Source organism: Bison bison, unplaced genomic scaffold, assembly GCF_000754665.1.
Source record: "Bison bison bison isolate TAMUID 2011002044 unplaced genomic scaffold, Bison_UMD1.0 scf7180017864487, whole genome shotgun sequence".
In the NCBI taxonomy this organism is placed as follows: Eukaryota; Metazoa; Chordata; class Mammalia; order Artiodactyla; family Bovidae; genus Bison; species Bison bison.
Window position 1 is genome coordinate 7752438 of NW_011495047.1, and position 24635 is coordinate 7777072.

At 40.4% G+C, this 24635-nt stretch overlaps 2 protein-coding genes across 3 annotated transcripts in view; one reads left to right on the top strand and one right to left on the bottom strand.

Moving 5' to 3' along the window:
• POLH (polymerase (DNA directed), eta) overlaps window positions 1–8635 on the bottom strand; it is a 29338-nt gene extending 20703 nt beyond the window's left edge. The window contains exons 1-4 of one of the 2 annotated variants that reach the window (XM_010863119.1): window positions 8328–8635; window positions 3737–3877; window positions 3116–3250; window positions 1742–1959 (exon numbers count right to left, since the gene is read on the bottom strand). In XM_010863119.1, coding sequence (XP_010861421.1) covers window positions 1742–1959; window positions 3116–3250; window positions 3737–3873 — 490 coding nt within the window. In that variant the 5' untranslated portion in view covers window positions 3874–3877; window positions 8328–8635. Of the gene's footprint in view, window positions 1–1741; window positions 1960–3115; window positions 3251–3736; window positions 3878–8327 lie in introns of those variants that run through there. The other variant, XM_010863120.1, reaches the window with a different exon arrangement.
• Window positions 8636–8726: 91 nt separating this feature from the next.
• Window positions 8727–24635, top strand: part of XPO5 (exportin 5) — a 43543-nt gene continuing 27634 nt past the window's right edge. The window contains exons 1-12 of the mRNA XM_010863125.1: window positions 8727–9018; window positions 10424–10545; window positions 11556–11628; window positions 12677–12814; window positions 13014–13196; window positions 15399–15425; window positions 15929–16114; window positions 16744–16820; window positions 21219–21318; window positions 22387–22470; window positions 23089–23214; window positions 24208–24298. Coding sequence (XP_010861427.1) covers window positions 8914–9018; window positions 10424–10545; window positions 11556–11628; window positions 12677–12814; window positions 13014–13196; window positions 15399–15425; window positions 15929–16114; window positions 16744–16820; window positions 21219–21318; window positions 22387–22470; window positions 23089–23214; window positions 24208–24298 — 1312 coding nt within the window. The 5' untranslated portion in view covers window positions 8727–8913. The remainder of the gene's footprint in view (window positions 9019–10423; window positions 10546–11555; window positions 11629–12676; window positions 12815–13013; window positions 13197–15398; window positions 15426–15928; window positions 16115–16743; window positions 16821–21218; window positions 21319–22386; window positions 22471–23088; window positions 23215–24207; window positions 24299–24635) is intronic.

A 24635-nucleotide genomic window follows, 5' to 3' on the forward strand; every position in this document is an offset into this window, starting at 1 on the left:
TGGGATTTTCCAGGCAAGAGTACTGGAGTGGGGTGCCATTGCCTTCTCCAATTTTATATATAGTAGTGTATATATGTCAGTTACAATCTCCCAACTTATTCCTCCCTTCCTTATCCCCTGGTAACCACAAGTTTGTTTTCTACATCGACTCTACTTCTGTTTTGTAGATAAGTTCATTTGTACCTCTTTTTTTTTTTATTTCACACACACAAAAATCAATTTTTAAAAAATTTCACATATCATGTATTTGTCTGTCTTACTTCACTCAGTATGACAATCTCTAGGTCCATCCATGCTGCTACAAATGGCATTATTTTCTTCTTTTTTATGGCTGAGTAATACTCCATTGCATATATGTACCACATCTTCTTTATCCATTCCTTTACTGATGGGCATTTAAGTTGCTTCCATGTCCTGGCTATTGTAAATAGTGCTGCAATGAACACTAGGGTGCATGTATCTTTTTGAATTATGGTTTTCTCTGGGTATATACTCCAGAAATGGGATTGATGGGTTATATGGTAGTTCTATTTCTGGTTTTTTAAGGAACCTCCAAAACTGTTTTCCATAGTGGCTGTACCAATTTACATTCCCACCAACAGTGTACAAGGATTCCCTTTTCTCCACATCCTCTCCAGCATTTTTATTTGGAGATTTTTTGGATGATGGCCCTTCTGACTGGTATGAGGGATACCTCATTGTATTTCTGATTTGCATTTCTCTACTAATTATTGATGTTGAACATCTTTTCACTTATATAATGTGTGCTTTTAAAACTCTAGCACAAGTTTTAAAAGGACACATTATATAAAAACACAAGTTTTAATAGCACACATTGAGTCAAAGAAAGACAAATACTGTATGTTATCACTTATATGTGGAATCTAAAATATAAACAAATGAATACAACAAAACTGTAACAGACTCAGATATAGAGAACAAACTAGTTGTTACCGTGAGGAAAGGGAAGGAGAAGGGGCAAGTTAGAGGCAGGGGTTTCAGAGTTACAAACTATTGTGTATAAAATAAATGGATACAGCACAGGGAAATATAGTCATTATTTTATAATAACTTTAAATGGAATATAATCTATAAAAATATTGAATCACTATGTTGTACACCTGAAACTAATAGTAAATTGACTACACTTCAAAAAAATAAATGAAAAAATGATAATTATCAAATAAAATAAATAAACAATTAAAACAAAGCAACACTACTGTACAATTTGTAAAGACATATACATGTTTAAGAAGATCTATGTAAGTGAATGCCAGAGGGTTTGTGGGGTAGGAAGGGAGTGAGGGGAATCACTATGAAGGGAAAAGGAGTAAAATAAGTCAAATAAAATAAGAGGCCTTGAGCAGCTCACTGATGACATCATCCTGTGAGTAGCTCAACTCCGTTTTTGAGGTCCCCTTTAAAAAGCTCACCCTTCTTATGAACCAAGTTATACATTAACCTACAAATAATGGAAGTGCTCAGTCAGCCTTCTACTGATAACTTTAACCTGCCCTAGTTATGCTTAAGGAGAAACTTGATTTTACAGATTTCACAGCTTCTCAATATCCATATACCTGGAAAGATAAGAGAATTTGTATATCCTTCCATGTGAGTCCTTGAGATTCATTCCCGTTGTAGGTTAAGTTTCCTTTCATTGAATCCAAGGAGGAGCAGTGTGACCAAGCAAAGCAGGTTCCAAAGGCAGGAAGCAGAAGCAATACTGATGCTATGGAAGTACCTTTCTCAACAGTCCCTTCTGTTGTTGTAGGCCCTTGCGGAAACCCTTCAATGCAGGTGGTTGGCAACAAGTCTGCTGAGATAGGCTGATTTTGGAGCTTTTGTAGTCTCTCTTGCACAGCACTGGTCAGGTCTAGATAAGCCTCATCAATGCTGCCACGTTCCATTACAGCAAAACGAGACATTACCTCCATCACTTCCATACTGGCATCCCGGTACCTAAGAGCATGACAGCATAATATACTCACATACATACAGACCAAGGAAAGGATGCTCTTTTGCAGTAGCTGGTGTTCCTTCACAGACTTGAATAAATTACTCCAAGGTATTTTTACAAATACTTGAAAAACTTAGTGTGTATATATACATATATATATATGTTTCTGCAAATCATATTTTTATTTTTATAATGTGGCATCTCAAGTTAACTATTAAAATAATTTTAAATTATCCAGGTCTTCATAACTTTCTGGTCTATAAACATATTCTTAAATTTTTTAAAAACTGCCTTTGTTCGTTACTTGATGAAGATTTTAAGGGTAAAATAAATGATCCAGTATAAAGTTGGTGGCATGTGGCTTTTCAAAATCACACTGTGAAGTCAACTATATTTCTGGGACATGACACTGTCTTTCCCAGCCAGCATAAAATTCTATTCAATGCAATGTAACATATGTCCATTAGCTAAATTAATTCTACTTTAGAGTAATAGTATTAATCTTCAGTTAAATCTGTCTTCTTTTCTGGCAGTAATTCCAATGCGAGGTTGGCTATGACACTCACTTTTAGACTTCTGATAGGTGAATTCAGGAATATCTCAAGTCCCAAGTCAAAGCATGATCCCTACACACACCACCACACACAGTATAGTGTACTGTGAGAACGTGGGGATCTGAAAAAAAGTTGAATCCTGTCTTCTACTTCTTAGCTGTGTGAAATTAAATTATTTAACCTCTCTAAACTTGCCCCTCATCTGTGTGTGTATGTAGGAATGAGTGGGGAGGGGTGGGGTAGATAATACTAGAATTTACTTTATAACGATGTGAAATTTAAGAGACACTGCCAATGAAAAATTTCACAGTTTTGGCCTGAGAACATGGGAACTGGTATTAAGTTTTAATTACAATAACCAATTTTTAAACATTTAAGGAACTGAAAAGGTATTAAGGGTAGATATCATTATAGGTAATAATGATTCTCAACTGTCCTAAAATATAATATTAAAATCTGTTTTCATTTCACACTGAAAAGTTGGCTGACTGAAGGGAACCTTTTCAGATGTGACTCACACAAAACAAATTAGAAAACACCAGTTCCTAGCCTCACGAAATGATTCCAACTCCTCCACTCCCCTTAAGCCATCTTCTCTTCTTACTTGGTGAGGTTAGCTTTTCCATGGAGCTCACGAATTTGTGCCAGTAGAAGATCTGGACATAACTTCTTAGCATCATCTGCCCACATGTTTCTAGTGACCCCAAATGCACGAGCTTCATAACTTACTGCAACTATTCTAAGGTTAGGAAAAAAGGGGGAGCAAAAACATGACATGATCATAAGCAAAAGTAATTAAAATTCAGCATGATGAATAGGTTAAAACAGAATAGAAACTTTTTGATCACAGATGCTACTATTTTTTGGCCATGGAGCAAAAATATTACATGATCATAACAATTTCACATGATCATAAAATTTCATGACAACTAGGTTATAAACATAATGGTAGAAACTTTTTGGCCACTGATGCTACTATTATTTTTTTTAAACTTTTTGGCCACACAACAGCATATGGGATCTTAGTTCCCTGACCAGGGATGGAACCCATACCCTCTGGAGTGCAGTCTTAACCTCTGGACTGCCAGGGAAGTCCCACTGATACTACTATTCATTCTCAAACACAGCAGTTCAGAACTCTCAAAAACAGGACCTAGCATAGTGCCATGTATTCTCAGAAATTAAAACCGTAGTTTAGAGTTATAAGAATAACTATGATACATACCCACCACCCTTCCATGATGTGTACTGTACAACTGCACAAGGTTTATTCCTCAAATGAGGATTTTGCCGCTGTTCCACTTGAACGAAAAAACAGTCCATGTCCACTAGAGCAACTACCCGGTCTCTTCCATCAGTCATTTTCCTGTAAGACAATATATTATGAACAGTTAGAAAGGATATTGAATCTAAATCACCAAAGAAAGCTGTATTTCCATTCTTTCATTGTCGAATTACCATAAGCATGGGAGCATGGAAACTAACAAGAATGAAACAGGCATTTTCATATACTGCTGGCAGGAGAATAACAAATTGATACAAGTTTAGAAGGATAATAACATTAAAAGCTTTAAAAAATACCCATTTCCCCCCCCAAAGAACTGAACACTTTACAGAAGATATTCAGATAGTCAACAGGCACATGAAAATGGGCTCAATGTCATTCAGATCAGTCGCTCAGTCGTGTCCGACTCTTTGCAACCCCACGAATCGCAGCACGCCAGGCCTCCCTGTCCATCACCAACTCCCAGAGTTCACTCAGACTCAGTCCATCGAGTCAGTGTATCACTGTGTATCCAGCCATCTCATCCTCTGTCGTCCCCTTCTCCTCTTGCCCCCAATCCCTCCCAGCATCAGAGTCTTTTCCAATGAGTCAACCCTTCGCATGAGGTGGCCAAAGTACGGGAGTTTCAGCTTTAGCATCATTCCTTCCAAAGAAATCCCAGGGCTGATCTCCTTCAGAATGGACTGGTTGGATCTCCTTGCAGTCCAAGGGACTCTCAAGAGTCTTCTCCAACACCACAGTTCAAAAGCATCAATTCTTCGGTGCTCAGCCTTCTTCACAGTCCAACTCTCACATCCATACGTGACCACAGGAAAAACCATAGCCTTGACTAGACGAACCTTTGTTGGCAAAGTAATGTCTCTGCTTTTGAATATGCCATCTAGGTTGGTCATAACCTTCCCTCCAAGGAGTAAGCGTCTTTTAATTTCATGGCTGCAGTCACCATCTGCAGTGATTTTGGAGCCCAAAAAATAAAGTCTGACACTGTTTCCACTGTTTCCCCATATATTTCCCATCAAGTGATGGGACAGGATGCCATGATCTTTGTTTTCTCAATGTTGAGCTTTAAGCCAACTTTTTCACTCTCCACTTTCACTTTCATCAAGAGGCTGTTTAGTTCCTCTTCACTTTCTGCCATAAGGGTGGTGTCATCTGCATATCTGAGGTTACTGGTATTTCTCCCGGCAATCTTGATTCCAGCTTGTGTTTCTTCCAGTCCAGCGTTTCTCATGATGTACTCTGCACATAAGTTAAATAAACAGGGTGACGATATACAGCCTTGAGGTACTCCTTTTCCTATTTGGAACCAGTCTGTTGTTCCATGTCCAGTTCTAACTGTTGCTTCCTGACCTGCATACAAATTTATCAAGAGGCAGATCAGGTGGTCTGGTATTCCCATCTCTTTCAGAATTTTCCACAGTTGATTGTGATCCACACAGTCAAAGGCTTTGGCATAGTCAATAAAGCAGAAATTGATGTTTTTCTGGAACTCTCTTGCTTTTTCCATTGCCAGCGGATGTTGGCAATTTGATCTCTGGTTCCTCTGCCTTTTCAATGTCATTAGGCATAGGGAAATGCAAATTACATGTACATCAATGCAAACTGCATGTACAAATGCAAATTACAGTGTACATCAGTGGTGGGATAAAGCCAACAGTTAATCTAATGGACAGACAAATTTCAAATGTAAGTTCAGGGTAAAGAGAAGCACAAAATAATATATAGTATCAAAGCATTCCTGTGCATTTTAAAACTCTTTATTTTGAAAAACTTTTATACTTACAGAAAAGTAGCAAACATAGTAGGGTTCTCCCATACCCAGTTTCCCCTAATGCTACATTTTACACAGCACAATTATCGAAACTAAAAAATGAACATTAGTATAATATTCACACTACAAACTTTACTTGAATTTTACCAGTTACTCCCATTAATGTCTATTTTTGGCTCCAGAATCCAGCTTAAGATCCAGTCTTAGTCATCACATCTCCTTAGTGTTCTCCAATCAGTGCCATTTCATGTTTCTCATGACCTTGACAGTTTCAAAGGGAACTACTCAGTTGCTTTGAGAACATCTCTCAATTTAGGTTTGTCTGATGTTGTCCCCCCTTTTTTTAAATAAATTCTTTTAAAAAAATTGTATTTATTTTGGCTGTGCCGGGTCTTCACTGTTGCTTGTGCTCTTCTCTAGTTGTTGTGAGTGGGGGCTACTGTCTAGTTGCAATGCACAGGCTTCGCACTGCAGTGCTTCTCTTGTTGCGTAGAACAGCCTCTAGGTGTGTGGACTTTAGAAGCAGCAACTCCTGGGCTCTAGAGCACCAGCCTAATTGCTCTGAGGCATGTGGGATCTTCCTGGGTCAGGGATCAAACCTGTGTCTCCTGCATTGGTAGGTAGCTTCATTACATCGGAGCCATCAGGGAAGCCCTGATGTTTTCTCTTGATAAGATTGAGGTTATACATTCCAGGCAAGAACATTGTGGAAGTGTTCTGCTTTTCTCAAGTCATGTATCATGTTTGGAGGTACATGATGTCACTATGTCTTAATACTAGTGATGGTAAACGTATCATTGAATATTGACAGTGTTTGCTAGGTTTCTCACTGTAAAGTTACTATTTTTTCCTTTCTTAGAAGAGATACTTTGAGACTATGCACATACCCTGTTTCTCTTCAAATTTTGAACTTCTGAGCACCCATCAGTGGATCTGGCCTGTAACAATTACTTTGTAGTGTTCTGATACTGATTTTCTATCTATTCATGTTCAACTTTTGAAGACAAAAAGAAGACCAAAAAAAAAGAAAATACTACACACTATTTGTAGACAGACATACGTAAAGGTATGGATGCTAGATTGAAAGAACCTTATAAACTGTTGACAGAGGCTAATGTTTTCATTTAACATTGTTAGAAATCTGAAAGAAGGCTTTAGTAAACGAAAGCAGTGGCTCTCAAACTTTACTACAGATTGGAATAACCTAGGAACCTTTAAACACTATTGATTTCTGGCTTCTACTACCAGACATCTAACTTAATCAGTATGGGTGTGACATGGGCATCGCAATTTTTAAAAGTCTTCTCTAATGCGCAGCAGAGATTGGAAACCACTGACCTAACGTAAACAAGATATTTGTGGAGATACCAGTAATTCATGATTTAAATATGAAAGAACACAGGTTTTACAGTTGAGTAGGCACTCAACTGTATTTTTTTTTAAGTGTCAAAAATTAACATTCACCTTGAAAAAAGTGTCATGCTACTACAAAGCTGAAAGATTAGGGGTAAAAATGATGACTTCAAAAAATCAGAGTAGTCAAGGCATTGCTGTTGTTGCTGTTAAGTCCCTTCAGTCGTGTCCAGACTCTGTGCAACCCCATAGACGGCAGCCCACCAGGCTCCCCATCCCTGGGATTCTCCAGGCAAGAACACTGGAGTGGGTTGCCATTTCCTTCTCCAATGCATGAAAGTGAAAAGTGAAACTGAAGTTGCTCAGTCGTGTCCGACTCTTAACGACCCCATGGACTGCAGCCTACCAGGCTTCTCCGTCCATGGGATTCTCCAGGCAAGAGTACTGCAGTGGGGTGCCATTGCTTTCCCCGAGTCAAGGTATTAATTCCTTACAAATTCCACTCACTGAAAACAGGCAGAATGTAATACTTTAAACCATACCATACCAGAAATCACTTTGCCCTGAAGTGGCTTTTGTGTAGTCTTTGAATAGATTAATATTGATTAAAAAATAGCAAATGCATTGTCTCATACACACACAGATTTACATTGGATTAAAAATAGTAAATGCATTGTCTCACACACACACACAGACTTACATCGGATTAAAAACAGTAAATGCAATGCCTCTCTCTCACACACACACATATACACACACAGACTTACATTGGATTAAAAATAGTAAATGCATTGTCTCACGGACACACCCCTAGGTACCGTATTAGATACAAATACTAGAAGTGGAGTAGGAACAGGGAGCAGTGATTTAAGTACAGCAAACATTTCCTAAATATTCAAACACCAAAAACGGATATTTAGATTTTAACTGTTTTAGTTTTCAGTTTACGTATTTTGCTGGAGAAAGCAACAGCTTTTTAAAGATAAAAAGTGAAACACACTCTATGTTAAAACTTTCCTTTGGGAATAAGGATTAGGCTACACCTCAAATGACCAAACACCTCAAATGACCAAAACTGTACAAACCTTCGGTATTTGCAATTCCTCATCTTTAACGATCTCGATTTACCAAGATCTGTACACAACACATTTAGTGCCTATCAGGTGATAACACAGCCAAGGAAAACAAGTACAAGTGAAGAGGGAAGTTTAAGAGCTACCATTTTTCCCCACAAGAAAAATTCTCTTAAAAGGCAATACGAGGGCCTTTTCTGTAAGCAACGCTTTCTACTTCATTGAAATTTCGGTCCAATGTTGTCCTCAATCACTGCTCTATTATACAACCAATAGCCAAGGCAACATGAAAAGTCTAAAAACAGAGATACCGAACGGTTCTAAATTCTCTTACCAATGTGACGACACTTGGCAAAACCGCCACCCGCGGACGCCGTCGAGACTGGGCTAAGTGTCCACTGGAAGGACGTTAAAGCGGTCTTGAATATTTGTCCGCTTTCTGGGAACGGATCAGTCGGTTTCGAGGCAGATTTGTTCCCCGGGACGACGGAGAAAAGAACCGAGAGTCGCAGCCGGCTCTTGCCTAGGCAGCTGCCAGCACAGACGGGCGGGTCCAGCCTTGGCTAGCACAACCGGCACACCGCCTTCCTGACAATCGCACAGCGCGCGCGCCGCCGGGGACCGTTGACGCGCCTGCGTACCGCGGCCCCAAAATCTCTCGCTCCGCCCACCAAGGAGCAACCGTCATAAGGGAGCCGCCACTTCCGCGGGCGCATGCGCACTGGCACGTCGAGCGCGTGCGCAGCGCCGGCTCTTTCCCGGCTGGATCTTCGGCGGCTCACGCTCCTCCTCCTGCTCTTCACCGCCCCGCCTCGGCCCGCCGCGGCCCGGTACCAGCGTGTGGTCCCGCCAACGGAGCCGTCCGTGCCTCGTGCTCCCAGGACTGCGGTGCTGCGCGCTCGTGGTGCGTGGCACTACTCATGGCGATGGATCGAGTGAACGCGCTGTGCGAGCAGCTGGTGAAAGCGGTGACGATCATGATGGACCCCAGCTCCACCCAGCGTTACCGGCTAGAAGCCCTCAAGGTACCTGAGTTCTGGCCACCCGGGCTTGCCCCGAGACCCTCCCCCAGCCTCAGCAGTCCCGGCGCAGCCCACGACGCTGGCCGTCTCCCGCCCACGCGGCCCCTGGACCTCGGTCCCAACCCCGGGGGGCCCTCCCCCTTGCAGCTCTCCGCGCCTCTTCCCACTCCCCGCCTTCTTTGCTCGCCGCGCCTACCCTTTTCCCGGGACGCTCTGGTCCCTGCTTCCAGCCATCTCTTCTCACCGACACTCCCCACTGCCCTCTCCTCCCCCTCTCCCCGCTTCTGTTTACTCTTCTTCGCACCACGATCCCCTCCACAGCTGGCTGAACCCACTTTATTCCCCTAACCCCCACATTCCTGCATCCCATCTCCTTCCCGTGGAGCACGTGTCCAACCCGTCCCCAACATCGGCCACATTCTTTATAGTCTCCCTCACTAAACGTTTTCCTGCTGACACACTCTCCTGACTCGCCCTAACCGAGCTCCAGCCTCTCTAGTGCCCTTTTACTTACATCCCTACACTTCTCCCTAACCCGCTTCTGTGTCTTGGATATTTCTGGCTTAATTCTCAACCCCCCACCCCCATGTTTTTTACTGTGTGATATTCTTAGACTATTTTGCGCAAAGCTGAACTTCTACCACTTATTTTGCATTTTAGCAAGGGGTTTTTGGTTTCCTGAAAGTAGTTTTCTTGACTGCCAGATTCTCTACTACTGAGACTGCTTCTTGTGTAAATTAGGAAAGCTAACACAAAACAAATGGGGATGCTAATACGATTTGAGTTTATTCCCCCATCAAACAATGTATGTGGGCAATGAGAAATGACCACTGGAACAGTACTGTGTGTGTTTTAAGAGATGTAACTTCATGAAGTAGAGTGAACATCACTTGGAGGAAGTTTTACAATGTATAGATGTATGCCATAGGATTTGGAATCAGAAGTATTTGGGTTCTGTTTGTTGTTTTACTATGAAATAGCATAAGTAGAATGCTATAATGATCTTGTGTATACCTATCACCTAAACTCATATGAAATAACATAAGTAGAATGCTGTAATGATCTTGTGTATACCTATCACCTAAACTCAGCAGTTGTAAAGACTTTTCCACATTTGCTTTATTCCTCCCCCAACCAAAGGTTTTTAACCCTAGTAATCGTCATTTCACCCCCATGTGCTTCACGGGTTTATCTCTAACAGTTTTTTACTCATATAGGTCACATTATTTATTTTTTCCAACACTAATTGGCCATTGCACTGGAACTATCAAAGTGAAAATAATCCTTTATATAATATTTATCTAAATTTTGCCACTTAAAACAATAGCTCAGGTTGGAGTTCTGTTTTTTTTCCTAGTCCTACTTTCTCTTGGCTCCTAAGGGAAACACTAACTTTTCTTTTTTTCAGTTTTGTGAGGAGTTTAAAGAAAAGTGCCCTGTCTGTGTCCCCTGTGGTTTGCGGTTGGCTGAGAAAACACAAATTGCCATCGTCAGACATTTTGGCCTTCAGATCCTGGAACACGTTGTCAAGTATGTGAGAGAGCAAATCTTTATTTCTTATATAACTCTTAGAGATAGTCTTTAGGTGAGTAGAAAAGAGCAATCCCCAGGCAGAAAGGAATGCTTCCTAGAGGTCATCACAGCCTATTGGGAGCTCTCATACAGAACTTAACCTTTCCCTAGTTTCTTCATCTGTGTAAAGTGCATGGTACATACTAAGCACTCTGCAAATATTAGCTCACATCACTTAGCATTTATTGAGCTCCTAATATATGCCCACCAATCTCAGAGTCTTTTTATAATAATGTGGTGTACAGGTAAATAAATACCTGATTAGACACTAGAAAGACACTGCCTTTAATTTATTTTTCCTTAAGTTTTGAGTGTGCATGGCAGGATTCTAACCAGGATTATATGAGAATAACTAAAAACCTGTTCTAACTTGAGTCTCCTACCCCTACTGTGTATCTGAAGAATCCCTCAGCTTTTAAGATTTAGTCACAGTTTTTCTGGAATTGTGCTGTTATTACCTTCTAAGCCTAAAATAGTTAGATAGCATCACTGACTCAGTGGGCGTGAATTTGAGCAAACTGCCGGAGATGAAGGACAGGGAAACCTGGTGTGCTGCAGTCCGTGGAGTTGCAAAGAGTCAGACACAACTTAGTGACTGAACAAAGCAAGTCTAGAAAGGGAGTCAGTACTATCAGATTCTAGTTTCTGAAAACCAACTACATTGTTGTAGTTGTCCCAGAGACGTATTTGCTTATGGTCTGTCAATAAAATCAAGGGGGAAAGCTCAGCTGCACAGATCCTACCTGAATTCTAATTAATGGGTCACTGTCTATATTTAACTCTTTTTGCTTTTAGCATTTTGATTAAATGTGGACTGTTTCTGTCCATTTTTTGAAGGATACAAAATCCACAGTAGAATTTCTGAGTAAAATCACCAGCATAATTTTAACATAGGAATCAAAGCTAATCTCTCCTGAAGAGAAGGCTTCTAATGTTGCTCTGTTGACTTTATACATTTTGGTGGCCAGGTTTCGATGGAACAACATGTCTCGATTGGAGAAGGTCTATCTGAAGAACAGTGTCATGGAGCTGATCGCAAATGTAAGGAATGGTTGATTGGAAGACGGGTTTACGAGATAGTTTAGACAAAGTGTGACTTTTCCAGTGTAGCATTTGTGTAACAATTCACGGGTTCTACATAATATTAAATATTTATATAATATTAAATGTTACCTTCAAATTAAAAAGAACCAGCATCACTGGAAGTCACAGTTCATCCCATTTACTTGGTTTAATTAATCCTTTATGTGTTGACTTCTATTTTTTAAATTATGAAGACAGGGAGAGATAAGTAAACATTTTTAACAAATGAATAAAAGTCTTAGATTAATCAGTTATAGATTAGATTGCACTTTGCTGTTTCCTTTTATTTTAAACTGAATTATTTTATGTTACTAGCAATAAAAAAATAGGCTAAATGAGTTTATTTTGGGAGTTCGACTATAACTATACAAACACATTTAGAATCCACAGCCTTTATGTTCTTTTTAACAAAGGACATGAAAAGGGGAATTCATGTCCTTTTCATCCCCAGAGTCTAGTGTCTTTGATAGAAAAAAAAAACTCCCTTCAAAATTATTAACTGAGCTACCTAGAATTTATATTTTGTTAGTTCTGGGGAGATGTGATAGAAATCTTAATCCATTAAACTTGATACCAGACTTGAGAAGAGAGTCCCAATAATGGTCTTCCTGTGTCTTCTAAACCTAGAACTGTTAGGAAAATATTCAGTTGCTCCTGAATCTCTCACTTTATCAGCCTTTCAATGTATTCCTGATTTCCATACTCTTCTACTCTGGCCCTCATACAAAATGAAACAATAAGAAAGTCTCTTCAGTTTGTAAAGAACAGTGATGTCTTCCTTGCTCCATGTGACAGCCATTTTATTAGCTGATGCAACCCTCTGTTAAGCTTTAAGAGGGAAGAATGATCAGTGAGAATGCAGGACAGGTGACTCAGACATGGAGAACAGGTTGGTTGGTTTAGTTTGAAAGTAGGCCTGCTCCTAAGTTTTCTACACTCTTACAGCCCAGTTTTTTCCTTTGAATTCAGTCTTGCAAACCTCTTGATGTCACTTATTCTTTTGCAGGGAACACTGAACATTTTGGAAGAGGAGAACCATATTAAAGATGTTCTGTCTCGAATTGTAGTAGAAATGATCAAGCGGGAGTGGCCACAGCACTGGCCTGACATGCTAGTAGAACTGGACACTCTTTCCAAACAAGGGGTATGCAGTACAGCTGTATCAATTCAGGGTTTTGTTTTTGTTTGCTCTTCTGAGTTTTTCTGGTTTGTCTGTCCTGTCAGCAGAAAAGAGCCTTGGGTCATATTTATGATGCACAACGTTTTCACAATATTGTAAATCAACTATACATACCCCAATTTTAAAAAAAGCATATTTAACTACCTTCTTTCTGTTGGTGTAGGAAACGCAGACTGAATTAGTGATGTTCATTCTTTTGCGGCTGGCAGAGGATGTAGTGACCTTTCAGACACTACCCCCTCAAAGACGAAGGGATATCCAGCAAACATTAACCCAGAACATGGAAAGAATCTTCAGTTTTCTCCTTAACACACTTCAAGAAAATGTAAACAAGTACCAACAAGTGGTAAGGGATACCGGTTATACCCCCCACCTTTCATCAAGTTCTGTTTTCTGATATGAGTGGGTTTGTGTGTGTTTTGAAGTTAATCCTGCAGCAAGGAATTAGGGTGTTCAGGTCAGTAAAAGAAAAGGCTATTTTATAAGCAAAACAGAAAGATGACAGGAAAAACTGGAATTAATTTTCTAGGAGGTTCAAGTCAGTGAGTTCCGAACATACTAGAAAAAATAATTCCCTTTTTAGTAAGAAAATTCCTGAGATAGTGTAAAAATGAAGCTAAATTTTTTAAAGTTTAGTACAGTGGTTCTCAGTGGGAGGGCAGTTTTGCCATCCAGGTTGTCACACCTAGGGGCTGCTGCTGACATCTAGTGGGTAGAGGCCAGGCATGCTGCTGAAGATCCTGTAGTGCCCAGAACAGTTTTCCATAATAAAGAATTATCTGACCCAAAATGTCAATAGGATTGAGGTTTCAGAACCCTAATCTAGACTCCTCATACATGTTTATTTCACACAAATAGCATTCATTAAGATTCATTATTTTTTCTGCCTTCAGCAGCTTCCTAAAGTTTATTTTGAGAGCTCTGGAATACTAACACAAATGATAAGACAAAGTATTGTTAGCTGTCAGGGTAGGGAGACACAATGAGTATCTAATATTATGCTGTATACTTTTTCATGCTTTACATGTTACTTAATCCTCAAAAACAACCCCGAGTCGAAAACTATTGTCTCCATATTATGGATAAAGAAACCAATTTTCAGAGAGTAATTATGGAAGATCCCCTGATTAATGATTGTGGGGAATTCAAGCCCCATCCTTTTTACTAGAATGGACTCTTTCCCCCAAAATACCTCCCCAGGATTTTTCAAAAGAAAATATCAAAAGTATTTTAATTGAAAAAACCTATGTGTATTGAGGGTGAAAGAGGTATTATTTTTATTTCCCCTAGGAGATTTAATCCCTAAGAGAAATGAACAAATTATGAATGCTTTGATGCCCTAGACATCTAGCCAGTATGCTAGAGCAGGGTGACACAAGTTAGAAAAACATCCACTGGTGTTTTTCGTTAGCCTCAGTTTCTGTTTTCTCCATCTGTTAAACCAGGCTCCCAGGACCAGAGCATACCCAGAGACGTTTCTCGTACCTGCAGCTTCTTATTGGCTCGTAGTTCCTTCTCTGCTTCCATCCTTTCCCCTGCCCTGGGCAGTAGGCTGAATGGTGAACTAGGATGGGATGTGTAGGCTCACTCTCCCTGTCTGTCCCCTGGCCCTGCACTCGTTCCAGGGGCAGAATAGGATCCGAATGGGAATGCAGGCTTGTGGGAGTAGAGGGTCAAGGCTGGCCTGGGCTTTTGCTGCCTGGATCCCTTTTCCTTCTCGGGCAGCATCAGTAGATACTGGTGAAAGGTACTACTGGTACTACTGGTGAAATTGTACTACTCATCTCTGTCCCATTAACACCCGTCCTTGATCACCGCTGGTGAAGGCTTAATACTTGTTCTTTGTTATAAAAAATACCTTTTGAAAGTTGAAAAAAAGAATTATAAAACAAATCTTTTCTGATGCTGATGGTGGTAAGTTTTCAAGTACTTCAGGAGTTGCTACTCCTGCTTATAAAATTATAAATTGTTTAATTTACTGAACAGACATTATTTTGGTCTATTTAGCATTTAATATTCTTTGTATATGTGGTTTTCCTACAGTTATGTCCATATATACATGGTCATAAATTGTACTACTCATTTTAATTTTGCTTCTTGCTTTTTTCCGCTAACATTACATCATTTCAGTATACCTTTGCCAGTTATAATTTGTGTCTATTTTAGTATGGAAAAATTGCTAATACTTAAATTTTAACTGTTTCTTTTCATCAGTAGCAATGAAGCCTGCTTCCATTGTTCATTTGTTAGTTGTATTTCTTTGTAAACTGCGCTTTGAAACTGTCTTTTTGGATCTTAATGTTCTAATAAATTTATGTAAGCTCTTTAAATATTAACCTTCTGTCTTATTACTAAAACTAAAATAACCTGTCCTCCTCTGGAGAATATCAGTTATGTGTTCTTAGTAAAGTTGTCTTCTGTTCCAAAATTAAAAGTTGAGTCTATTTGAAAATCGTTGTTTGAGGGCCTAGATTATGGGGGTGGGAAGTTATTACACAGCCTTTTGTTCATTAAAAACATTGCGATCCTTATACTTCTTTTCTTTCAGAAGACAGATAATTCTCAGGAGTCAAAGGTAAGAGCTCTCTGTGGAGCACACGGGGATGCATACACCTGGTGGAGGGTGACCTCAGCCTTGTTTTGTTTTGTTTTTGGCCATGCTGTGCGGCTTGTAGGAGCTTCAGTTCCCCTACCAGGGATCAAGCCCATGCCCTCAGCATCGAACTCCAGAGTTTTAACCACTGGACCACCAGGGAATTCCTTCAGCCTTGGTTTATTTGATCACTTAGCTATGGTGAAAGGGAGTTAAAATTATAATATCTGAGATTGCTTGAAGGACATAAAATGACCACACATGCCAGTGTGGTCTTATTGACGGACATTGAGGCGCCATTGTCTGAGAAATGATTGTGTATCAGAAAAAACCTTTTAGTTGCCTATCAATAACTGTTGTGTGAGCAATTTTTTTTCCATTGTTTTCTTTTTAGAATTAGAAAACAGAAGGAGGTTGGGTATAACCACAGCTTTCTTGCCTGTTAGTGAGGACTTAACGGTTAAGAGTTACTTCTTTTCATGCAGGCCCAAGCAAACTGTCGAGTAGGAGTCGCGGCGCTGAACACTCTGGCAGGCTACATTGACTGGGTGCCCATGAGTCACGTTACTGCTGAGAACTGCAAACTCCTGGAGGTGCTGTGCCTGCTCCTGAACGAACAGGAGCTTCAGCTGGGGGCAGCTGAGTGTCTTCTCATCGCGGTCAGCAGGAAAGTAAGTTGCCACTTCAGGCTGACTTGGATCCTCAGCCTCTGAGGGATGCCTGTGTGTGCTCCACTCCATGCTGTGGTGAAAGGCATTTAAAGGGTTAGGTGTTTTGTTTCTTTTACTTGACTCAAGCCTTTTGCACAACAGTTTGCCGGTATTCTAGGAATCCACTGGCAGGATATACAGAGATGTATAGGGCTACATGGGTCTTGAAACATTTGTGGGTTTTGGTGCTTCACATTTGAAAAACTGTATATATGTCATGTTAAAACTCACATAGTGTTATGTCAAAGAATTGTAGAAGGTGACTTAACTGACTTTATAGCTGATTTAGCTAACAAATGAGATCATGACTTTTCTCCATGAAGAATGTTATGTTTAGATGTAATTTGTTTTCATATCATCATTATTACCCAGCATATTTAATTTTTATTCATCTATTTAATAGCACCAACACATTTTAAAATATGTCTTATCCAGATTTCAATTTAAAGAGTTGACCTTTTTCCAGTGTTCAGTTAGCCCCAGGGCTATGTGAAAATTAGGAAGTCAGTATAGCCGTAGAAGTTGTTAGTACTTAGAAGTCTTTAGTAACATAGTTTGTATTACCTGTGTTTCCCTAAAATTGGGTCTAGGGCAAGTTGGAAGACCGGAAGCCCTTGATGGTCTTATTTGGAGATGTTGCCATGCATTATATACTCTCCGCTGCACAGTGAGTGTCTACTTTTCTATGTGATTTCTAATTTCTTTGTCATTTTTGTATCTTATTTAGATATATCCAAAGTTCCTATCTGTTAGCAGTCAGTCAACTGTTTTTTTGGGTTTTGTTTTAAGTTTGAGCTTTATTCTAAGGACAGTGTGAAGTTCTTATGGTTTATTTTGCCGTGTCTGTGTGTCTGTGTCTGTGTGTGTGTGTGTTGGCTATGCTGCATCTTCATTGCAGCGTGCAGGCTTCTCTGGCTGCAATGTATGTGGGCTCTCTAGTCCAGGTATGCAGGCTTAGTTGGCATGTGGGATCTTAGTTTTCCAACCAGGAATGGAACCCATGTCCCCTGCGTTGGAAGGCAGATTCTTGATCACAGGACCACCAGGAATTCCCTGTTTTTAGAAGAAAAATCAGGCACCCTTAAAGGGACTGTTTCGCCTTTTTGAAGACCTTCTGCTAGAAATAAATTGTGGCTGTTGATTTAGCACCCACTCATATTCCACCAACCTGTAAACACATTCTAGGTCCTGAAATAATGGCTTGTGCTTATTTTCTTCTAATTGCTCTGGAAAATATTAAAGCATTTCCTGATATGTGTTTCTTACCCAAGAGTCAGATAGAACTGTGTATTATAAGTAGTTCAAACTGTCACAACACCCAGTTTTCTTCCATACTCTTCACTTTTGGTGCCAAGGACAAATGAAAAGATGTGAGACACATATATATTAGTTGAACTCTCTCACTGTCCATTCTAACACAGATTTTATGATGGCTTTCTTTCCTGTGGATACTACAGGTCTGTTTTTAAGGAGGCTTGTTAATTAAATGAATAATGTGTCTTTTGGGTAGCCACTTTAGTTACTGTTTCCAAGTCCCATTTCTTAGTTCCCTAAAGATTATGACATTCCCACTGAGGTATCCCATCTCCATTAGTGCCACTGGTACTGGTTAGTAAAGCTGTAATTCAAACCAGGTGGTCAGACTTCAGAGCCAGCACCAGAAACCAGGTGCCACACTGCCTTTCAGCATCACTAGCACCTACCTAGGTCTTTCTTACCCTGAGGCCCATGCTTTTTGCATTATAGTGTACTGCCTCCATGGCTGCTGTCCACACCAGTCCTGATTAATTCTTGTGAGTGTGAATTGTGCTACATCATTTTAGGTCAGGTTTTGCCACTAAATAAAAATTCTCTTTTTAATTTAAAGAGCTATTTGCATTCTAAAATAGCACCTAAGTGATTATTCATCTGAACTAAATGACTTGGAGAAATGAGACACCAAGTTAATGTTTTTAATACAGTCTTTTAAAAAAAGACTTTGTTTTTTGAGCAGTTTAAGGTTCACAGAAAAATTCAGGGGAAGGTACAGAGATTTCCCATATGCTCCCTGCCCCCCCACATGCACAGCCTCTCCATTATAGACCTCCCCCCACAGCAGTGATACATTTGTTAGAGTTGATGAACTTCAGTTGAGTTCAGTCTTTCAGTCGTGTCCAACTCTTTGTGACCCCATGGACTGCAGCACGCCAGGCCTCCCTGTCCATCACCAACTCCTGGAGCTTGCTCAAACTCATGTCCATTGAGTCATGATGCCGTCCAACCATCTCATCCTCTGTCTTCCCTTTCTCCTCCTGCCCTCAATCTTTCCCAGCATCAGGGTCTTTTCAGATGAGTCTGTTCTTCGCATCAGGTAGCCAGAGTATTGGAGTTTCAGCTTCAGCATCAGTCCTTCTAATGAATATTCAGGACTGATTTCCCATAGGATTGACTGGTTGGATCTCCTTGCAGTCCAAGGGACTCTCAAGAGTCTTCTCCAACACCACAGTTCAAAAGCATCAATTCTTCGGTGCTCAGCTTATACACAACTACTGGAAAAACCATAGCTTGAACTACATGGACATTTGTCGGCAAAGTAATGTCCTGCTTTTTAATATGCTGTCTAGGTTTGTCAAAGCTTTTCTTCTGAGGAGCAAGCATCTTTTAATTTCATGGCTGCAGTCACCATCTGCAGGGATTTTGGAGCCCAAGAAAATAAAGTCTCTCACTGTTTCCATTGTTTCCCCATCTATTTACCATGAAGTGATCGGACCGGATGCCATGATCTTCAGTTTTTGAATGTTGAGTTTTAAGCCAGCTTTTTCACTCCTCTTTCACCTTCATCAAGAGGCTCTTTAGTGTCTCTTTGCTTTCTGCCAGAAGGGTGATGTCATCTGCATTTCTGAGGTTATTGATATTTTTCCCGTCAGTCTTGACTCCAGCTTGTGCTTCATCCAGCCCAACATTTCACTTGATGTACTCTGCATATGAGTTAAATAAGCAGGGTGACAATATACAGCCTTGACATACTCCTTTCCCAATTTGGAACCAGTCTGTTTGTTCCATGTCCGGTTCTAACTGTTGCTTCTTGACCTACGTACAGGTTTCTCAGGAGGCAGGTAAGGTGGTCTGGTATTCCCATCTCTTTCAGATTTTTCCACAGTTTGTCGTGATCCACACAGTCAAAGTCTCTGGCGTAGTCAATAAAGCAGGAGTAGGTGTTTTCTGGAACTCTCTTATTTTTCCTATGATCTGACAGATGTTACAACGGATGAGGAACTTACAATGACACACAGTGTGTTATACAGCATGTTACACATATTGTGTTCTACCTTTTATGGGTACATGCTGTGGGCTTCAGCGTTATCATTATAGTGCCCTTAAAATCTTCTATGCTCTGCCCGTTCTTTCCTCTCCCACCCCAATCCCTGGCAACCACTGACCTTTTGTTGTATTGTTGTTCAGTCACCGAGTCATATCCAACTCTTTGCAACCCCATAGACTGCAGCACACCAGGCTTCCCTGTCCTTCACCAACTCCTAGATCTTTCTCAAACTCATATCCATCGAGTTGGTGATGCCATCCAACCATCTCACCCTCTGTCATCCCCTTTTCCTCCTGCCTTCAGTCTTTCCCAGCATCAGGATCTTTTCTAATGAGTTGGCTCTTTGCATCAGGTGGCCAAAGTATTGGAGTTTCAGCTTCAGCATCAGGCCGTCCAGTGAATATTCGGGGTTGATTTCCTTGTGTGCTGCCTTTGCAAGTTGTTTTTTTCACTCGGGATCATGTATTTAGAGTTCCTCCATGTCTTTGATGACTTGTCAGCTCATTCCTTTTTACCACTGAATAATATTCTATTGTGTGGATGTACCAAAGTTTATCCGTTCTCCTACTAAAGAGCATCTTGGTTGCTTCCAAGTTTTTGCAATCAGGAATAAGGCTTCTGTGAATATCTATATGTAGATTTTTGTATAGAGATGTTTTCAGCTCCTTTGGATAGTTACCAAGGAGTGTGATTACTGAATCATATGGTAAGAGTATGTTTAGTTTTATAAGAAACTGTCAAAGTGTCTTCCAAAGTGCCTGAACTATTTTGCATTCCCACCAGCAATGAATAAGAGTTCCTGTTGCTCTTTATCCTCCCCAGCATTTGGTGTTCTCAGAGTTACAAATTTTGGCCATTCTGATAGGTGTGTAGTGCTATCTCATTTTTGTATTTGCAATTCCCTGATAGCAGTTTGATGGGGAGCTTCTTTTCATATGTTTATTTCTAATCTGAGTATCTTCTTTGATCAGGTGTCTGTTGGCCCATTTTTTAATCAGAGTTTTTTTATTGGGTTTTAAGAGTTCTTGTGTATATTGTATAATAGTCTTTATCGAATGTGTCTTTTGTAAATATTTTCGCCCAGCCTATCACTAATCTTTTCATTCTGTCTCTGTAATAATTATTTATTGTGTATTTGTCCTTGGCCGTACTTGGACCTTCATTGCTGCGTGTGGGCTTTCTCTGGTTGTGGCAAGCAGGGGCTACTCTTCATCGCAACGCACAGGCTTCTCATCTCAGTGGTTCTCTTGTTGCTTTGTACCGTATGGAATCTTCCAGACCAGGGATTGAACCTTTGTCCCCCGCCTTGGCAGGTGGATTCCCATCTACTGTAGCACCAGGGAAGTCCCTCACTCTCTTGAGTATAGTCCTTTTGATTTTGTCAGTGGTTTAAGAAGTTACTACATGCTTCCCTAGGGATCCGAGTCCTTCCTAGGTATTGCTGTCTTTTCATGCAGTTTCTTATATGCATTGTTTTGTGGAGTCATGCTTAGAGTTTACATTACTATTCCAAAATACCCCAGTACCATATAATACCCCAAATTAGGGTGCCTCTTAAAGGATGAGATTGCATTGAACCCTCTTCCTCATCGATCTTTCAGCATTTGGTTGGAGGTCTGGGGGTTGATTTTTTGTTTTTTTTTCCAACAGTAACAATCACCTGAAATTTGAATACTGGAGCACAGACCATATACAGTCCATTCCAGGGGAATATCTGTGGTGCTCTTGATGTGCTGCTGATCTCACTGTCCTCTCATCTCACAGGACCGCTGATGGAGGAGGCTTAGTCGAAAAACACTATGTCTTCCTGAAGAGACTCTGTCAGGTGCTGCGTGCCCTGGGCAATCAGCTGTGTGCATTGTTGGTGAGCACTTTCTGGAGCGTTTCAAGGCCATCTGAGGACAGGATTTAGAAAGTTGTATTTGTGTAAGGGGTAACACGTGTCCTTGACTTTAGCCTGAGGGAACATTGCCCTACAGATTATTTCTTATAATTCTGTAGATTAAATTATCTTAGTTGAATTTGAATGATAGAGATTTATTTAATGTCAGTTATTAATATTTATAGTAAACGTTCACATCTGTTATTCCATAAAATCAGTGTTGCTTCTCTTCATTTTGGTACTTGTAAAACTTTAGTCTACCTGTTGCCTTACCCTTTAAAAAGTCCTATTAGATCATGAAACATGGATTCGAATAAAGAACCCTTTTCCCAAATTAAAGGATATATTATTGAATCATTTAAAAAAAATCTTTAGTCTGATTGACCTGAAAATAACTCCCTTACATGTTCAAAGATCGAATGTTGGTACAGACTTTTGTACTTGATATCAGTGCCTTTTTTGGTGGCTTGAATGGCTTGAGGGGATAGAAGTTTCAGGCATAAGATGTGTACCATCGAGGGATTATTTAATTGGTTGAGTCACAGATATGTGACTAGACCAGGTCTGAAGAAATAAGTGATTTCTGAAATGAATATTCTTTTTTTTTTTTTAAATTTTTATTCATTTACTTGTGGCTGTGCTGGGTCTTCATTGCTGTGCAAGGGTCTTCTCTAGTAGTGGTGAGCGGGCTACTCTTCATTGCGGTGGTTTCTCTTGTTGCAGAGCACAGGCTCTAGGCGAGTGGGCTCAGTAGTTGTGGTGCACAGGTTTAGTTGCCCTGAGGCATATAGAATCTTCTTGGACCAGGGATCGAACCTGTGTCCCCTGCACTGGCAGGTGGATTCTTAACCACTGAACCAATAGACTTTAATGATGATTGAGCAGCTTTTCTGGGGTTTTGCCCTTGAAATGATGTCTTCCTTAGGCCACAAGGAAGTATAATAAAGTCCTTTCAAAACTGAAATTTTTGAGGATATAAGTTGTCTTACTCCACTCTCCACCCTGACCTCCCCATCAGCATTATTAATATAGCGGCCTTTTGTCCTACAGGGTGTGGATTCTGATGTAGAAATACCAGCAAACTTTGGAAAATACCTGGAATCTTTTCTTGCTTTCACAACTCATCCAAGTCAGGTAAACTTTATGGCAATAACTAATCAAAATTTTAGTAAATTAAAATCAAGTGCTATGACCTGAAATAATTAGCAGCTCACATATAAAATGTGACTCTTAAGATCCTGGGGAATTACTTTAGTGGGATTTCATTAAGAGAATTGCTGCATCTTCTTCCCAAGTTAGCTTTTGCAGTCTAGATCAGCAATTACCCCCTCAGGTAATACCATTCTGATAATGCTCAATCAGATGTGAGGTGTTTCTCAGGTAATTTGCTACTAAGCATACTTTAAATAAAAAGGTTTGATTAATTGTGTTATTACAAAATTAATTTCATCCAATCCAAGATTTTCCTTGTAGTATCATCCTGAGGTGTCTGTCTGCTTTCTTGCATAAAAGTGGTAGAGTTCAGCTCATTCTCTGGGTATTGCGCGTGACCCACAGCCTGTCTTACTTTTACTGTATGGTCCGTAGTGACCAGTCATTGCTGACGTACTCCAGTATGGACAGTTTCAGTCAAAGTATTACAGAACTTAATTTCCATGGAAAAATACAGTGGATAATTGCTGAGCTAAGTAATAGTCTTGGTTATATAAAACTTAAATCCTTAAACCGACTGTTTTTCTTTTTTTTCTTTAGTTTTTGCGCTCTTCAACTCAGATGACTTGGGGAGCCCTCTTTCGACATGAGATCCTATCCCGAGACCCTTTACTATTAGCAATAATACCAAAATATCTGCGTGCTTCTATGACTAACTTGGTCAAGGTATGCAGTGGGACCCTAAAGTGGAATGTAGGTGAATACACATCTTAAGACTTAGATGGCACCACTGACAGCCCTGTGTTGGTCACTGAGATCCTTTCCTTAGGCATATTAGTCTTTGATTCCTTAAAAAGAAAACTCGTTACTGTGTCTACTCACTACTGTGTCTACTCTTTGATATTTGCGAGCACTTAGGTGCCAAGTGTTGAGCCGAGTGCTAGGAAAAAGAAGTGGTAGGATGAGAGCAGTGACGGTGACCATAAAATGTGGTCACTGCTTTTCAGAAGCTAAAAGCAGAATGGAGGGTGGAGTCAGGGCGATGCCCAAAGGAAGTGAATATCTGACTCTCTGAAGGCCAAATGAGAGTCAGGAACGTGAATGAGAAGAAAGGGAGAGTGGAAGCAGATTGCTCACTCCCTCAGTCGAGAGTTGCTTATGAACACGCGGAGGTCTCCTCGAGGCTCTTGGCAACTGACAGATACTTATTCTTGATTTATAACATCAGAGAATGGGACCCCTTCAAGGAGTCTCTTATTTCCTCAAGGGATTCAGGTAGCGCACTGTGTTCCAGATCTCTGCCGTCGTGGTCTTTGGTACTTTTTGAATGAAACACAAAGTCCCATGCTTATTCCCGGGGTTCAACATCTAAGAAGACAAATAGTCTCAATTCTACTTATTGTTTGCTGTATTCGCACTTTATTTTGAGACATTTTTATACTCTAAGACCTTAAACTGATTTCAGAATTTAATTTTCCATAAGAAACTTGAAAGACAGTACCAAATAAAACTGTTCTCTTTCTGCAACTCCCAGGACTATTCCAACTGGGAACAAATTGTGGACTTGGTGTAGACCAGAAGCAGTTATTTATCATAAAACCCTGAACTCATGTAAACCCTTAGCTCTTCTTAAATGAAAGGTCTCTGAGCTCCTAAAATTGAAAACTCTTTCAGTGGGTCCATTTTCATTCCCTCCCCCAATTATCTTTCTGTTTCCAGATGGGCTTTCCTTCTAAAACTGACAGCCCTAGCTGTGAATACTCTCGATTTGATTTTGATAGCGATGAGGACTTCAATGCTTTCTTCAACTGTGAGTGAACTGTCCTGAAATTTTTCCCAGCAGTCTCAGCATGGCATCTAGCATTGAGTCATGGTGCATGAGCCGGGGTTCTATGTTATAGAGCCCCAAGTCTGGATGTTGTTGTCATTGTTGTTTAGTCACCAGGTCGTGTGTCTGACTCTTTTGCGACCACGTGGACTATAGCCTGCCAGGCTCCTCTGTCCATGGGATTCCCAGGCAAGAATACTGGAGTGGGTTGCCATTTCCTTCTCCAGGGCATCTTCCCAACCCAGGGATCAAACCCATGTCTCCTGCTTGGCAGGTGGATTCTTTACCACTTAGCCACCTGGGAAGTGCCCCCTCCCCA